The following is a 17937-nucleotide window of genomic DNA, read 5'->3' on the forward strand; positions in this document are numbered from 1 at the left end:
TCTGAAAAATTTTAGGATCATCTAGACATTCTTACAAATCACTGGAAACAAGACTCGTCCCGATTGGTTAAGTAATGCCCGAGAACCAGCGAGTTGAAGTTACCGTTCCACCTTTTTTGGGAGGCTTGGGCGTCCGTGTAAGTTGGACATGCGTTGGGCGTTCCAGTGTTAAAAAAGTCTTTGGTTTAAGATGCTCCAGTTTTAATCCGATCAGGGTTTCATATTCAGGACCTAGGGGAACTATACCTTTTTAATTTTAATCATTCTAAGCCGTGCGACCAATTCTCATAACTTTTGCCGTTTTCCGCTATTGAAACAACATTTTCAGATGTATCAACAATGAAGAGCCGCTTGTTCACTTTTATTCGAGCTATTTAATACTTTGGAACAGTCAAAACACTTTCTGAAAGCTGTAATTCATGATCAAAGTGTTGATAGGCCGATAATAGAAATAGGTTGAGAAAGGGTATAGTTCCCCTAAGTCCAATTCAGCCGTACAATTCAACCCCATGGATGGCAAAAAGTCAAATTAGAGCTACTAGGATTAAAACTAGGAAAAATAAAACAATCAAACATCAAAGTTATTAATAACTTTATTATGTGCTTAATATTGCTCGTTTTAAATCCAAGAACAATCCTTATCACACACGCCAAAAGTATCGAACCACTCTGCCAGAAGAGCTACCTCCAGATGAAATATGTCTAGCAGCAGGACGTTTTCGGACAACGTATCTGCTACGATTGTAGCCGTAAAAGCTGCTCCAGGGCATTCCATAGCCGGCTGATGGACGTCTCATTGGTTGAACATTACGTCGAACTGGTGTCTTTGTCTTGGGACCCAATAGATACCAATTAATTATCATTTTTGGAACCCGGTTACATGGACGAGCAGTTGTAGGATTGACCACTATTGGTGGTTCGGTGATCACATCGTAGTTACTGTAATCGACAATAGTTGTCACTTCAAGCCCGGGGTCAACTCCACCATTCGGCAAAATTGTTGCGGCTGGCGTTTCATCAACTGGAGGTTGTGTTTCTTCAGGAGCCTGCGTATCTGTTGGTTGAGTTTCGTAATCCACTGGACTTGGATAGTCAGCCGGCGCTGTAGTTTCTCCATAGTCATACTGAGCCTTTGAAATTTTCTATAATGGTAAAAGTTGGCAATTATTAAAACTGTTTTATTTTTAAGTTAAGGTTTAAATACCACAAAAAGTAAAATCAAACATAAAACTTTGAGTTTAACATACAACATTCTTGATGTAAGTTTCAAACTATACTGAATTAATAATATTAGGGTGTTAAATTGACATTAAGTGGAATGTCGTCAATTTATAAATCATTACATTGTCCATAATGAATAATCACACGATTCAACCTTCATAAAAGTAGAACGAATGCTTTAACGATGTAATTATTTTTGAATTTATCGAAAACAGAAAGATACCAGTTGATTATATTTATTACCTCTATGTTTACGGTCACAGTAAAAACAATTGCCTAACAAAATTATTACAGACACTCTGAAATCCGTAGTTTAAAAAACTTGACCAATTTTACTAGTAAAATAACAAGAGAATGGCCTAAACAAAATCCACATAAAAGTAGGGTGCCCAGAATATGGGACTTCTTTCAAAACCTCGCTCAACGAGCTAAATATTGTTTCTTGAGCTATACTGTTACTGAGCAAAAGCGGTCAGCATTTACCCATTGATACTCAAAGGCGAAGTTTGTATCGGAAAAAAATAAAAACAGATATGAACAACCCAATCTTGTTTTGTCTCCAGGGTGCACTACATCCATCCACATATTCCCAAAAATGATAATATAATGGGAAATTTAATCCTCAACAACAACATACCAAAGCTGTAAAGCACGATCCTGAAAAGTTATCAGGAATTCAACAAGTAATTTTTGCATGATTTTTTTTTTCACCAATTTCAAGTATCAATTGGTTAATCTGAACCAATTTCTCTCAAAATGGAACAGAAGCTTAAAATAACCAAAACCCAATTTTCTGCTTGTGAAGCAGTAGGTCATTTTTTCTGGACACTCTGCTGCATCAACCCCCGGTGGTTGGTCGCTTTTTAGTTCGTACCCCGTTGGTTTGACAAAATCATACTAAAAAGTGACGAACTGTCACTTTTTAAACGGGACTCACACTTCCTATCAAACCTAACTGAGCAATTCTCTACCAAAACCGGAAATGGATTTTATTTGTATTTTTTGATTTGGCTCAAACTTTGTGGGGGCCTTCCCTATGACCAAATAAGCTATTTTGCGTCATTGGTTCACCCATACAAGTCTCCATACAATTTTGGCTGCTGTCCATACAAAAATGGTACACTCAACCCCCGGTGGTTGGTTACTTTTTCGTTTGACACTTTTTTAATTTGTACCCCGTTGGTTGGTCAAAGTCAAACTAAAAAGTGACGAACTGTCACTTTTACACGGCGCTTACGCACACTATCAAAACAAACGTTTGGTAGTGTGTGTGAACTCCGTGTAAAAGGGGTGTCAAACTAAAAAGTGACCCCGTTCGTTTGACAACAGTAGGTGTCAAACCATCGGGGTTTGAGTGTATGTAAATATTCAAACAGCTGTAACTTTTGAGTGAATTTTCTGATCAATTTGGTGTCTTCGGCAAAGTTGTAGGTATTGTTGAGGACTTTTGAGAAAAAAATAGGTACACGGAAAAAAATTTTTTATCAACTTTTTGACAAAGAACTTTGTCCTAAGGTTTCTATACGTGGTGTCAATCCAAAATTTTCGCGAAGCGAAAACGTTACGTGACGAATTCCCCTCTCGGCCAATTTCCCCTCTTTTTGGTGCACGCTGGTTGGATGAACGAACGTTTCCCAATCAGTCAATCGAGAGACGTGAGATTGATGTATCTAAAATCTCCCCCACTCCACCTCATAATTTTCGGATCGTCGACGAGCCAACAAAACTCGGCTCGGTTGGTCCCGAAAATTCATTCTATTGCTGGACGTCGACGAGGACACATCAGAAGCAGACGGCCTGGAGGTCCGGGAGCAGATGGCTTGGAGGCAAGGACCAGCTAAGACATGCCAGTCGCGGGAGTCGATCATTGGAACTGGCCACCACCTGGAGTGGCCGGAGGCCCCGCGGATTTTCCGATGGGGGGACATTTGCCGGACCGTAAGAGTTGGGGCAATATGGGTATCAAACTTTAGGGATTTTGATACTGGACATGACATTTGACATTTTGGCAGTAGTGGCCACCACCTGGAGTGGCCGGAGGCCCCGGGGATGTTCCGATAAGGGGACATTTGCGGAACCATAAGAGTTGGGGCAATATGGGTATCAAACTTTAGGGATTTTGATACTGGACATGAAATTTGACGTTTCGGCAGTAGTGACCATAATCCGGAGTGGCCAGAGGCCCCGCGGATGTTCCGATGGGGGGACATTTGCCGAACCGTAAGAGTTGGGGCAATATGGGTATCAAACTTTAGGGATTTTGATACTGGACATGAAATTTGACATTTTGGCAGTAGTGGTCACCACCTGGAGTGGCCGGAGGCCCCGGGGATGTTCCGATGGGGGGACATTTGCTGGACCGTAAGAGTTGGGGCAATATGGGTATCAACCTTTATGGTTTTTGATACCGGACATGAAATTTGACATTTCGGCAGTAGTGACCACAATCCGGAGTGGCCGGAGGCCCCGGGGATGTTCCGATAAGGGGACATTTGCGGAACCATAAGAGTTGGGGCAATATGGGTATCAAACTTTATGGATTTTGATACTGGACATGAAATTTGACATTTTAGCAGTAGTGGCCACCACCTGGAGTGGCCGGAGGCCCCGGGGATGTTCCGATAAGGGGACATTTGCTGGACCGTAAGAGTTGGGGCAATATGGGTATCAAACTTTATGGTTTTTGATACCGGACATGAAATTTGACATTTCGGCAGTAGTGACCACAATCCGGAGTGGCCGGAGGCCCCGGGGATGTTCCGATAAGGGGACATTTGCGGAACCATAAGAGTTGGGGCAATATGGGTATCAAACTTTAGGGATTTTGATACTGGACATGAAATTTGACATTTTGGCAGTAGTGGCCACAATCCGGAGTGGCCGGAGGCCCCGCGGATGTTCCGATGGGGGACATTTGCCGAACCGTAAGAGTTGGGGCAATATGGGTATCAAACTTCATGGTTTTTGATACTGGAAATGAAATTTTACATTTTGGCAGTAGTGGCCACAATTCGGAGTGGCCGGAGGCCCCGCGGACGTTCCGATGGGGGGACATTTGCTGGACCGTAAGAATTGGGGCAACATGGGTATCAAACTTCATGGTTTTTGATACTAGACATGAAATTTGACATTTCAGCAGTAGTGGGCACAATCCGGAGTGGCCGGAGGCCCCGCGGATGTTCCGATGGGGGGACATTTGCCGAACCGTAAGAGTTGGGGCAATATGGGTATCAAACTTTATGGTTTTTGATACTGGACATGAAATTTGACATTTCGGCAGTAGTGGCCATAATCCGGAGTGGCCGGAGGCCCCGCGGATGTTCCGATGGGGGGACATTTGCCGAACCGTAAGAGTTGGGGCAATATGGGTATCAAACTTTATGGTTTTTGATACTGGACATGAAATTTGACATTTCGGCAGTAGCGGCCACAATCCGGAGTGGCCGGAGGCCCCGCGGATGTTCCAATGGGGGGACATTTGCCGAACCGTAAGAGTTGGGCCAATATGGGTATCAAACTTTATGATTTTTGATACTGGGCATAAAAAGTTGCATTTGGCCATTATCTGAAATTAAGCAGTTAAAATATATTGCTTATTAGGCAGGAAGTTATAAATAGATTACTGCGATGTTCATTTTTTTGTGCCACTGCGAAAATCTGTTTCTGGAAATTTAGAATAACTATCTTGTAATCATTAAGAGCCCTGTAAAGGGTAGTTTTTTATGTCTGCTGTTCAAATTTCCTTTACTGCCGCCGATTGCTTGCAATAGCCTTGCAAAAACATTCCCGTATCTTGGTAACTTTCGAGTGGTGAAGGAAAGTAAATTGATTTCACTTCGATTTCTATTTCAGCTCCACTTGCAATTTCCGTCCCCTTAGTTCGATAGGACGGTTATTATAAGGGGGAATTTGGACCGGACATTCTAATCGAAAATTTCAACAATCATCTTGCAAAGTCCTTTGTCATACTGGTCATGTGTAACATAACCACCTGCACCTTTTTTTACTAAAACTCAATTTCCCAAAATACGTATTTTTTTATTTTCGAGATTTTTTGATATGTTTTAGGGGACAAAATCCGCAACTTTTGAGCCATAGAGAAACATGGTCAAAAAATCTGCCGCCGAGTTATGAATTTTTGAAAAATAGTGATTTTTGGAAAAAATCGAAGTTTTATGCAAAAACAAGTTTGACATTACTTTTTAATGCAAAATTGAAAACTTTACAGATTTTTTGATAAAGGTATTGATATTTTTTCAAAATATAGCCACCGAAAGTTTGATTTTAGCGAATTTTTGCAGTTGTTCAATTTTTAAAAATAGTGACCATAAGTGACCATTTCTAAAAATATTTTTTTGTAAAGTTCAGGAAATTTGCTATAAAATTGTCTAAGAGACATTGAAGATTGGACCTCGGGTTGCTGAGATAGGGCCGCTTTAAGAAAAAGAAACACGAAAATTGAAGTTTTCTAAGTCTCACCCAGTGGCAGTGCGTGGCCGAATGGTTACGCTGTCCGCTTTGTAAGCGGATGATTCTGGGTTTGATTCCCATCTGCTGCAACCTTCCATCGGATGAGGAAGTAAAATGTCGGTCCCGGCCTTGGTTGTTAGGCCGTTAAGTCATTCCAGGTATAGGAGTTGTCTCCATGCCATAAGTACAAACAACACACCAAACCAAGCCTACTCCGGTGGAATCGCTGGCGGCGGTTGGACTCGCAATCCAAAGGTCGTCAGTTCAAACACTGGGGTAGAAGGTTCCTTGGAGTAGAAAGAGGTTTGGGTGCTCTCCCCATTCAAGCCTTCGGACTCCTAGGTTCGAGCAGAAACTTGCAATAAAGACCACAAAAGACCCGGGGGTCGTTAATGTGGATGGTTTGATTTTTGAAGTCTCACCCAATCAGCCCACCATTTTCTAATGACGTTATCTCAGCAATTAATGGTCCGATTTTCAATGTTAATATATGAAACATTCGTGAAATTTTCCGATCTGTTCGAAAAAAATATTTTGGAAATTTTTAAATCAAGACTAGCATTTTAAATGGGCGTAATATTCAATATTTGGCCCTTTTAAAATGTTAGTCTTGATTTAAAAATTTTCAAAATATTTTTTTCGAAAAGATCGGAAAATTTCACGAATGTTTCATATATTTACATTGAAAATCGGACCTTTAATTGCTGAGATATCTTAATTAGAAAAAGGTGGGTTGTTTTGGTGAGATTTAGAAAACTTCAATTTTCGTGTTTCTTTTTCTTTAAGCCGCTGTATTTCAGCAACCAGAGGTCCAATCTTCAATGTCTCTTAGACAATTTTATAGCAAATTTTCTGAACTTTACAAAAAAAATATTTTTAGAAATGGTCACTCATGGTCACTATTTTTAAAAATTGAAAAACTGCAAATATTTCGCTAAAATCAAACTTTCGGTGGCTATATCTTGAAAACGGAGCCCTTTATCAAAAAATCTGTAAAGTACTTTTCAATTGAAAATTCAATTTTGCATTAAAAAATAATGTCAAACTTGTTTTTGCATAAAACTTCGATTTTTTCCAAAAATCACTATTTTTTCAAAAATTCATAACTCGGCGGCAGATTTTTTGACCATGTTTCTCTATGGCTCAAAAGTTGCGGATTTTTGTCCCCTAAAACATATCAAAAAATCTCGAAAATCAAAAAATATGTATTTTGGGAAATTGAGTTTTAGTGAAAAAAAAGTTGATAAAAAAATCTCCAAATTTTTTTTCCGTGTACCTATTTTTTTCTCAAAAGTCCTCAACAATACCTACAACTTTGCCGAAGACACCAAATTGATCAGAAAATTCACTCAAAAGTATGGAGACTTGTATGGGTGAACCAATGACGCAAAATAGCTTATTTGGTCATAGGGAAGGCCCCCACAAAGTTTGAGTCAAATAAAAAAATACAAAAAATAAAAATGGTCGAAATCGGCCGATTTCGTAGAGAGTTGCTCAACTGTGTAAAGAGGGTATCAAACTTAAAAGTTACCCCGTTAGCTTGACAACCCTTTTTTCATAAAATTATTTTTATTAGGTCCTTTTCGGTACTGGAGCTTGAAACAAATGGTGTTAAACCATCGGGGTTTCTGTATAGTTAGGATATAAGATGTATTTTAGATTTGTGTTGCAACAATATTTTTAAAAGCTTTGGGCAACAATAGATCATTTTCAATAATCAACTTAAGCTCAACTTAAGTAAGAACAAGATTGTCCGTCAGACCTGGACGCAAACGCAAAATTTTGCGCCTGTCATCATAGCCTGCCAGTCATCGACCACTGAACAAAGCAACCCCTGTAGATTGTTCGACTGACAGTTGTTGGAAAAATCGAACTGGCACAGCGTTCTACGTTCACCACTGCGTCGAACGTACAATCTTGTTCTTAGCTTAAGGGTCCCAAGAAACACGTGCACTTTGAGTTTTTCAAAAATATTTAGACAGGTCCGATTGTTTTTTTCTCCAAAGCTTCCCCTTGAGTTGAGTCTGCGCAGAAATTTTGTTGGTCGGTGTAGTAAGTGTCCCGCGAAAAAGATAATTCACTTTTTAGTTTGACTTTGTTAAACTACAGGGTACAAACTGAAAAGTGTCAAACGAATAAGTTTCCAACGACCGGGTATTGAGTGAACAAAGAAATACATTTGATTGAAGTTTTGGGGCGAGCAGACCTGATTTTTTTTCTTCGGTACACGATTTTTGTGTTCACGTTTTCTCATACAATATTACATGCTTTTGCTCACAAAGGTGATGTGCATGCTTTTGCATGCGACTTTACCATCGGATTCTTTGCTGTGTATTTTTCAGAGTACAATGTCCCTTTGTACGCCCACAAAGAGTCAAACATTTATTTTTAAATCAATTTTGGAAATTTTACCTCGCGGTCCTTCTTGACAGAGAATGCCCTACTTGACAGCTCGTTCCAAAGGGACCATAGTTGATCCATCGAAAAAATGGTTGTCTTGTCAATATATTGTTTGCATGAAAATGAAAAAAAGTGATCAGAAATGGTTTTTAATTGTGTTTTTTACCATTGTACATAAAAAATTATATAGGGCTTTAGTATTGTTCGTTTCCTTCAAAGGTACACGCCGCGTGGCATTTCAGAATGTGCCATAGACATTGTTGCTAGCGATTTTCTGCACTTTTAGTGCAATAAAAAACGTACCTGGCAACAATGGCAAGCGATTCGAAAAAGAAGATCAACTAAAACAAAAAGCGCAGTATGGGATTTAACAGCGAGCATTTGCCGAAAGTGCGGCGCGTCGTTTCGAGGCTGATATGCCGCGTGTCTTTTTCGGGAACACGCTCAATACCCAATTGGGTATTAAAGCCCTATGTAAATTTTTATGTACAACGGTAAAAAACACAATTAAAAACGATTTCTGATCACTTTTTTCATTTTTATGCAAAAATAAGTTGTTGACAAGACAACATTTTTTCGATGGAACGAGCTGTCAAGTAGGACCTTTTCTGTCAAGAAGGACCGCGATGATAATTTTTCAAAATTGATTTAAAAATCCATTTTAAACTCTTTGTGGCCGTACAAAGGGTCATTGTACTCAGAAAAATAAGCTTTATCGTTTTAAACAATAATATCAGCAATCTAAGCTTCATTTTAGGACCCAATTGAGATAAATGTATTTATGGAAATGGCGAGCACTTTTTTTTGTTACAGAGTGTCAATTATTCAGCAAAGCTAAGCCCCTCGTTAGGAAATGTTCATAAAATACGAGACGTTCATGTTTCGATTTAAGGTAACATATTTACAAATAAGAGATTTCTTTGGAATGTTCATATTTTAATGTCAAATGGAGCCTAACATTTCCAAAGAGCACAAAACTTTTGCAAACAAGCCCAGTTAACTCAATCCGAATTCTGAAACGGAATCTAATTAGAATCGTATACAAATTCCGGTTCCGTGTTCGAACCGGTTGTAGCGTTTGAAACGGAATTTTTATACGATTCTAATTAGATTCCGTTTCAGAATTCGGATTGATTTGACTAGGAGAGTTTGCATAAGGTGTGAAAGTGATACACTCTTGTCTCTCGAAAAATTTAAAAGAGAGATGTGAGCCGGTAACATGGAGTTAAACCACTGACGAACTGACGTGCCACGAGCAAACCACTTTTGACCGCAGTTGTCTTCTTCTTGTTTGGCGTTTTTGCTTCTAGCGAACAATCTGTCAACCGATTTTTCTCTCTTCCCTCTCTTCACTAGCTCTCTTCTTTCGCTTCGCGCCAATGTTTACATGCAATGTATTGTTGAAGTCAGCATAAACTAACACACGCTTTCGCCGAAACGAACAGCGCGTTCCAAAATCGTTCTGAGCGCATACTCTTTTGAAACGACGCAGATTACAAATTGAAGCAGAGTCGCAATATCAAAAACACGTGTGGGAGAGAGAATTAGTTCAGCGAACCTGGAGGTAGATGGAGTTGGTGTTCGCTGAAGAATTTGCGGTCAGAATTATCTCATAAAAATGTGGAGCGGCCGTGGCTTACTGGTTACGGTGTTCGCTTTGTAAGCGAATGGTCCTGGGTTCGATTCCCATCTGCTCCCAACGAGAAAGTATAGGAAATATAAATATAAATCTTGAAACTCTGAACATGTACGAAAAATCAAAGTCGCTCGAGTCGGGGTTCGATCCCCCGTCCTTTGGATTGGTAAGCAAAAATGCTAACCACTAGGCCATCGCGACTTTGTGAGCTATGACTGGAATTAGGAATACTGTTACCACCATCAACTATATACGCGCTGGGTCCTTGTCCATTTGACAAGGGTTCGGAAGTTCTAAATAACGTTTGAATCTGATTGGTCCAAACGTTCTTCAGGGCGGGGCTTGTCGACAAAGCTGAAGTACCTCGCGCTCGGCTAGCCAGCGTAGAAATGGGTCACCGAAGCTCGGCAGAGCTAACACCTTCCAAATGCCTATGCGAGTTATTTGCATGTATAGAATGAGAGCTAAAAATACATGGAAACAACTCAATTTGTAAGAAGCGACCGCGTGGTCCCGTTTGGTTGGTTGCACACACAGAATTATCTCATAAAAATGTATGGGGTGGCACGTCAGTTCGTCAGTGGTGGCACGTCAGTTCGTCAGTGGTTAAACTTTCGCAACTGCCATGGTAAACTTTACAGAAGCTTGGCAGAAAGTTTAACTCCATGATGCACTTTTAATTTCTCGATTAAAACGTTTTCACATTTCACAACATGTCAAAAACAAGAATAGATGATGCCTGGAGTTTTTTTTGCAAAGGTCCAATAAACCAAATTTCAGTTTTTGATTTTTTGGTGTTCTTTAATACCCCTGACTCAAGGCGGTTTCAAAAACACTCTAAAAGCAAAAACTGGAAATTTGGTTAATTGGGTACTAAAGCCCTATGTCAATTTTTATGTACAACGATAAAAAACACGATTAAAAACAATTTCTGATCACTTTTTTTCATCTTAATGCAAATTTTTTTTTTGACAAGACAACATTTTTTCGATGGATCAACTATGGTCCCCTTGGAACGAGCTGTCAAGTAGGAGCTTTTCTGTCAAGAAGGACCGCGAGGTTAATTTTTCAAAATTCATTTAAAAATCCATTTTAAACTCTTTGTGGTCGTACAAAGGGTCATTGTACTCAGAAAAATAAGCTTTATCGCTGTAAACAATAGGTCTATTCCCGTACTTGCAGAATTGCAGAATTTCTGCAGCTTCTGCAGAATTCTGCAGCCAGCATAAGTCACTTTTTTGCAGCACGTTCCCGTACGTTTCAGTTCGCTCTCTTCATCTCTCTCTTTTGCAGAAGTTCTGCAAGGAGAGAAACTGCAAAACTTTTGCCTGGGTAGCGCGTTCCAGTACTTTTTCTGCAATGTTGTACACAGTTGAGTGGATTTACTCAAATTGGGTATTAAAGTTTTTTTAATTATTTCAACATATTAAAAAAATGGTTCACAAAAAAGTAATTGAAAGAAGTTTACCTCTATAACGGGGATACAATTTTTTATGCAGCACAACGTTTTATTTGAAAAATCAAGGATGTATTATTTATTAAGTAACTAGAAATTAATTATGCTTAGGTAGAAATTATTTTAGAAACAACTCAAATTTCGTACATTAGGTAAACAATTTTACAAATTAGAGTGGCAGGTACGTTTAATAAATATGATTAAAAAAAGACAAACATAGGATTTATATAGAAGGGACCAACATGTTTTAATTGCAGAATGTTTGAAAGATTATTCATAATAACATAAATAAATTATGACTAGATGTCACATGAAAGATCAACTGTGAAGCAGCAAAATTTACAAATTTGAAAAATGAATCAAAAACTTAAAAAAAAAATTAAAAACTTAAATTAAGAAATCCATAATTAAAAAAAAACTAATATTTTCAAATTGAGAAACTTTCAAAAAACATAAATCAGATATTTGAGAAAATTAAAATGCAAATAATTATATCAGAAAAATATAAAAAGAGTAATTAATCACAAATTCAAAGCTTAAAAATTCAAATAATTGTAAACTAAATATTTCAAAATGTTTAAAATTTCAAAAGAATCTTAATTTTGAAAATTCAAAATTAAAAAATGAAGGTTGAAAAAAAATTGAAATAAAAAAAAAACAAAAGTTTGAATATTTATGAGTTCAGAACACCAAAAATTCAAAAGCAACAGTTAAAAATAATAAGACTGAAAATTAAAGAAATTATAATTTCAAAAATAGGTAAAACTAAAAAATTCTGTTAACCAAAAATTTCAAAACTCAAACATAAATAAAATAGATACAGTCCAAATTTCCAATCTCTTGATCCTCTAAATTTAAGTTTCTAACCTAAAATATGACTCCAAAAAATGTGTGTTTTTTATGATTCAAGATTGCGAAGAATTTGAGAATTTAGGAACTTAAGAATTTAATAATTTGAGAATTTAGGAATTTAAGAATTCAAGAATTTCAGAGTTTCAGAATTTTAGTTTTGACAAAATTACGTCTTTTTTTTGTTCATATAAGAATACAAATTGGTAGCACCGTTAAAGGTACATTTCATTATTTGCCAATGAAACTTACCTATTATTTTAACACTACTAAATATATACTTAATTCAAAATCAATTTAAGATCAAAAGTTATTCCTGAACAAATATTTATTTGAAATTATTAAACTCAAAAGAAATGTGTATTTTAAAAGATTTTAAAAACAATTTGTTTTTATAGTGTATTTTGTTTTGTTGAAGTACTAGCCGTTTTTATCAGATAAAAAACACTAAAAAAATCGCTTTATCATTTACATGAATGAACTAAGCCTGAAATCGTAAACATAAAAAAATCGTTTTCAATAAAACCAGACATAAAAAAACTACCCCAAAATCATTTATTATTACAACTAATAATAAAATGCTTGATTTCACCCAACTTGCAAATTTTATGTAAGCGTGTACTCAACATCCATCACACCAAATTGCAGTAACTTTTCAACAAGAAAGAGAAGAGAGAGTTTGCAGAAAAGTACGGGAACGGTTTCGCTGCAACTTCTACCTCTCTCACTGCAGAAGTTCTGCCTGAGAGAAAAGTTACTTTTTTGCAGAAAAGTACGGGAACGCTCTGCTGCCGTTTTTGTGCAGAATTGCAGAATTCTGCAGTACGGGAATAGACCTAATAATATCAGCAATCTAAGCTTCATTTTAGGACCCAATTGGACCTTTTCAAAAAAAATAACTCCAGAATGTTCTTCTTCAATTCCATAGAGTTATCTAAGCCCGAGCTCACGCACACTAGCACCCCATTTGTTTTGCTGGCGGGTACAAAATTTAACCTCAATCTTTTTCGTGTACGTACACGCAATACATGCGCACGTAGATAACTCTATGGAAGCCCTTAAAACACTTCGTTTCAAGAAAAAATGTTGAAGCAAGTGAACAAAGCAATCACCTAAGCTGTCATTTCTTGTTTCTTTTTTATTGATTTTCGTTACCGAAACCATCCTCGAATTCCCTCCTGTCACTGTCAGGCAGTCTGTCATCGTACTTCGGGAGGCGAAACTTCAGAATTTTTCATTCATTGCGGTCGCGAACTTTTGCGAACGAAATCTCTCCAAAGAATGGCGGCCCGTTTGATTAACAAAATTGTAAGAACAGTGTTCTATTTAGTGCAAAGTGTGAAATTTGTTTTTGAATTTCCAAAACTACACTTGTTTCGTGAATCATTGCCAAATGATTGTATTCAATTTACTTTGTGAACAGAATGGCGGTTTCAAGTGCTTAGAAAATCAAAATGTTTCTTATTCCCTTAGTTTTTTTGCGCCTATAACATTTGGTTCTTTTTCAATGATAAATATTTTATTTGTTTTTCAGTTCGGTGTCGATATTGAAAATTTACTAAAGAATTTGTCACAAAAAGTGAAGGGCAACTCGGTCAAAATTTACATAACCTCGTCTCCCGAATCCAAGCATAATAAAACCGAGCCAATTGTCCAAGTAAATAAACATTCTGATAAGTAAAATATTTACTAAGTCTAGAAATCACGCGTCATCAAAATTGATAGCGAAATGTTGAAAATTAAAGCTTAAGCGACCATTTTTTTTTCCATTGACTCCAACATAAACTTTATGTTACGTAACTACACTTTAGTGCTTGTGCTGTATCTAAATGAACAAAACTGTCCCATGTAAAACTCACGTTACCAGTAAAATAACTTTTCCCCACTTTCAGGCCTCCAGTCCCTTTGGGGCACGTGGATACGCGTCCGGCACCAGGAAGGTAACGCTTATCCCGGGAGATGGAATTGGACCGGAGATTTCCGCCGCTGTGCAGAAGATTTTCGCAGCTGCCAACGTGCCCATCGAATGGGAAGCCGTCGATGTCACACCAGTCAGGGTGAGCTGCTTTGAGATTTGGGCTTCAGCACTAACAAGCACCGAATTGGGTGGGTGGGCTGGGTCAGTCGATTCGTCAACGAGGAAAGACGCCTGTAATAGTTATCAATACCCAATCCAGCAGTGATAATCAAGACAGTTCTTCATCACACACCTAAACTCGGATGTCCCTTGAATCGCTTAGTAGTAATGCTGACCTTTAGTTTTGAGCATCTATCAGCATGAGCATGTGATCAAACACCAATATCCAAGCTAATCAACCTTGTTTGACTATAGATTAGAATTATAACAAACTTAGAAGCTGGTATATTGGGGTTTTAACGCGAATTATGCTGAGAGTGGTTCTAAAGAGTTAATGTGAACCATGATCGATTATTAACAGGACACATGTTAAGAGTTTCACGTCACGATTATTTAGTCTCTTATTTAGTGATAACAACTTTGTGTTTGTGATTTTCCAGAATCCGGACGGCAAATTTGGAATTCCACAAAGTGCCATCGACTCGGTCAACCGCAACAAGGTTGGTCTGAAGGGCCCGCTGATGACTCCGATCGGCAAGGGTCATCGCTCCCTGAACTTGGCCCTCCGCAAAGAGTTCAACCTGTACGCCAATGTGCGTCCTTGCAGAAGTCTGGAGGGGTATGTTGCGTCTAGCATGTATGTTTGCACAATCTCCTAACTTGTATGTTTCCCGCAGTTACAAGACCTTGTACGATAACGTCGATGTCGTGACGATTCGCGAGAACACTGAGGGTGAGTACTCTGGTATCGAGCACGAGATCGTCGACGGCGTCGTGCAGAGTATCAAGCTGATCACGGAGGAAGCCTCCAACCGAGTGGCCGAGTACGCGTTCAAGTATGCCAAGGACAACAATCGCAAGAAGGTCACCGTTGTGCACAAAGCCAACATTATGCGTATGTCCGACGGCTTGTTTCTGCGGTGCTGCCGTGACATGGCCAAGAAGTATCCGGAGATCAAGTTTGAGGAGAAGTACCTGGACACCGTGTGCTTGAACATGGTGCAAGATCCTAGCAAATTTGATGTTCTTGTAAGTATAACTTTATTTTCTATGCCAATGCGTTACAGATTTTTTTCTCTCTGCCGTTCGCAGGTCATGCCAAACTTGTACGGTGACATCATGAGCGACATGTGCGCTGGTCTGGTGGGAGGGCTGGGTCTGACCCCGTCCGGTAACATGGGCCTCAATGGTGCCCTGTTTGAGTCGGTGCACGGTACCGCCCCGGATATTGCCGGAAAGGATCTGGCTAACCCAACTGCCCTGCTGCTGTCTGCCGTGATGATGCTGAGGCACATGGAGCTGAACCAGCACGCGGAGAAGATCCAGGCAGCTTGCTTCGAAACCATTAAGGACGCTAAATATCTGACCGGCGATCTGGGTGGCAAGGCCAAGTGCTCGGAGTACACCAACGCCATCTGCGAGAGAATAAAGTAAACACTGTCGCTCTTCCACCAAAAACAACTCGCTAGCCCCAGGCAAGAATACAATTCGGATAGTTTCAATTTACCTTTACAAGCGCGCACCGGTCAAATTAGGTTGAAAAAAGTAACTTATACCTCTAAATGATATTCTTATTGCCTACATTTAATTGAGAGTCGCCTGTCCCGTGTCAGAATGCAGAGCACTCCTCCCTTGAAGATACGGCGCAACAGTAAATCTAGTTTCGAGCAGCCAGTATTATAATTCTGAATAAAACAGTCCACCGTTCAATGAGTCAGTAGTTTCGTTTCATTCAGCAGTGAGTATTGGACAATAACACAAAACAGCAAGCAGAAAATGTGCGACCTCTGCCATATTCCTCTCCCGCTACAAACAGCCGTAGATTCGTTGAGTTTACTATAAGATCAATTGTGCGACACCGAAACTTTATTTATTTAAAATTGTGAAAGAAAAGCCCAACGTTACTTAATCGAACAATAAAACAAGCCATGCGGTAAATAGTAAAACAAAGTCTTTTTTTTTTTTTTGTTAAATAATTTACCTGAAAAAATGCATTCCATGAAGTGAAAAATAACATCAATTTTATTTTAAAAAAACTCATTAATAACAGACAAATAACAGCGAAATGTGCTATAAATAACCATCTCCGTTATTTTAATAACTTATCGATAACCTGAATGTTATCAATCGTACTTGTACTGACTTGATCCTGGCTTTACCTCCTCGATCCGCAAAAAAATAACATTCAATTGTTATTGTAACATTATGAAATCGTTATTTTATGTTTACCGTTTACTGTTCCTGTTCATTTCTAATCCGATCAACATTAAATAACAATGAATTTTGCTATTGAGATGTTATTTTTGCCTGCTTGGACTGCGATATACATTTTTTGACATAGGACTATGTCTCTACTTACTATACTGGGGGGCCAGTTCAGAAATTCGATCCAAACCGTCACAAGCGTGCGAAAAAAATGACATATTTCAAACGCTTATATCTTTTCCTCCAATCGATTGATCCAGAAGATTCAATCACAAGTCGAAAGGGGAAGACTTAAGCTACATAATAACTTTGACTAAACATAGTTAAAGCGCTTAAAACATGCAATCAAAATGAGTCATTTTTCAGTTCAAATCGGGCAGATGACCAATCAGAGCAAGCGTATGCATTCGAGGCCGCGCCCCTTTTGTGCTGTTCTCCGGCTCTGCCGCTATTTAAGCAGAAAATTTCGCAAAAGCAAGTCACTTTGGAACGAGCACTCGAACCGGGTACATCGGGCCGGTGCGGAGCAGCAGCAGCAGCGGCCAATAGGAGAAGAGGACCAGCAACCAGAAGGAAGAACCACCAGCAGCAGAAGGAGGAATTTCGTACAAAGCCGCACCAAGCGGACCGGTGGAAGTCCCCATGATGTGGCGGTTCTCATGAAAAATGGCCATTTCGACAGTGGTGGCCAAAACGTGGAGTGGCCGGTACTCTCAAAGCAGGTTCCCCACAATTCGGACTAGACGCAATTCTGCTCTGGTGTATCACTACCACACCAATCATTTCCGAAAACCTCTCTCGCTGAAAACCTTCCTCTCGCAGCAAATGGCTCCAAGAAGGCCGATTGTCGCTCTAAGCTGATTCAATGTATTTTTTTTTTTCAAAATCTGTCGTTGACGAACGGAGTTGCCATGAAAGAAGCATTGTATCGAGATGTTTAAAGTACAACATTTAGTTAAACATTATGTCGGTGAGAAGTTTATCATGACAACTGCGAAAATTTCATCGATAAATGGTGACAGATTTTGAGTCCAAATAAATGATTTATTTTAATTAAAGAATTTTCAACAGATTCACTATTCTACACATTTTTTAAGTAAATTTACTCAAAAAGAGGTAATATTCAACCAATCAAATTTTCAACCATCCAAAATTCAACATTTTTTCTGTGCATGTTCAAATCTCTCTTTTTAATTTCACGATTGCGCAATTGACCGAATCGCTGACAGTTGTGGTTGCCCACGAATGTTTACGCGCTGTAAAATAAATCATTTATGCGCTTCAATCGGCACCGTTTTCATCAGTGAAGAGCGATAATTTCTGAGCTTTGGAACAAAAGATAGAAGAAGGTTGAGAATCACTGATCTATATCAATGAATATAGTACACTCAACCCACGGTGGTTGGCCACTTTTTCGTTTGACACTTTTTTAGTTTGAACTAGAGATGGGCTTATTTGAGCGAACCGTTCTTATGAACCGGCTCAAGCAAAAGAACGAATGAGCGACCGCTCAGAAAAAATGAGCGGCGGTTCATTTTGTGAACCGGTTCTTTTCAAAGAACCGTCAAATCAAAGAGCGAGTCGAAGAACGAACCGAACGAGAGCGAATGAGCGAGAGCGAAT

The 17937-nt window shown here is 38.9% G+C and overlaps 1 protein-coding gene across 2 annotated transcripts; it reads left to right on the top strand.

Annotated features, from left to right (window-relative positions):
* Window positions 1-13179: 13179 nt before the first annotated feature.
* Window positions 13180-16059, top strand: LOC120422742 (probable isocitrate dehydrogenase [NAD] subunit alpha, mitochondrial). Of its 2 annotated transcripts, XM_039586281.2 has the most exons (6): window positions 13195-13340; window positions 13567-13689; window positions 13925-14089; window positions 14550-14728; window positions 14787-15138; window positions 15202-16059. In XM_039586281.2, the coding sequence occupies exons 1-6, from the start codon at window positions 13314-13316 to the stop codon at window positions 15541-15543; spliced, it is 1188 nt and encodes a 395-aa protein (XP_039442215.1). In that variant the 5' UTR covers window positions 13195-13313; the 3' UTR covers window positions 15544-16059. The 2 variants fall into 2 exon arrangements, with proteins under 2 accessions (XP_039442216.1, XP_039442215.1); XM_039586282.2 differs by lacking the exon at window positions 13567-13689 and having other exon boundaries at window positions 13180-13340.
* Window positions 16060-17937: the final 1878 nt, after the last annotated feature.

This window comes from Culex pipiens, chromosome 3 (assembly GCF_016801865.2).
Source record: "Culex pipiens pallens isolate TS chromosome 3, TS_CPP_V2, whole genome shotgun sequence".
Taxonomy (NCBI): domain Eukaryota; kingdom Metazoa; phylum Arthropoda; class Insecta; order Diptera; family Culicidae; genus Culex; species Culex pipiens.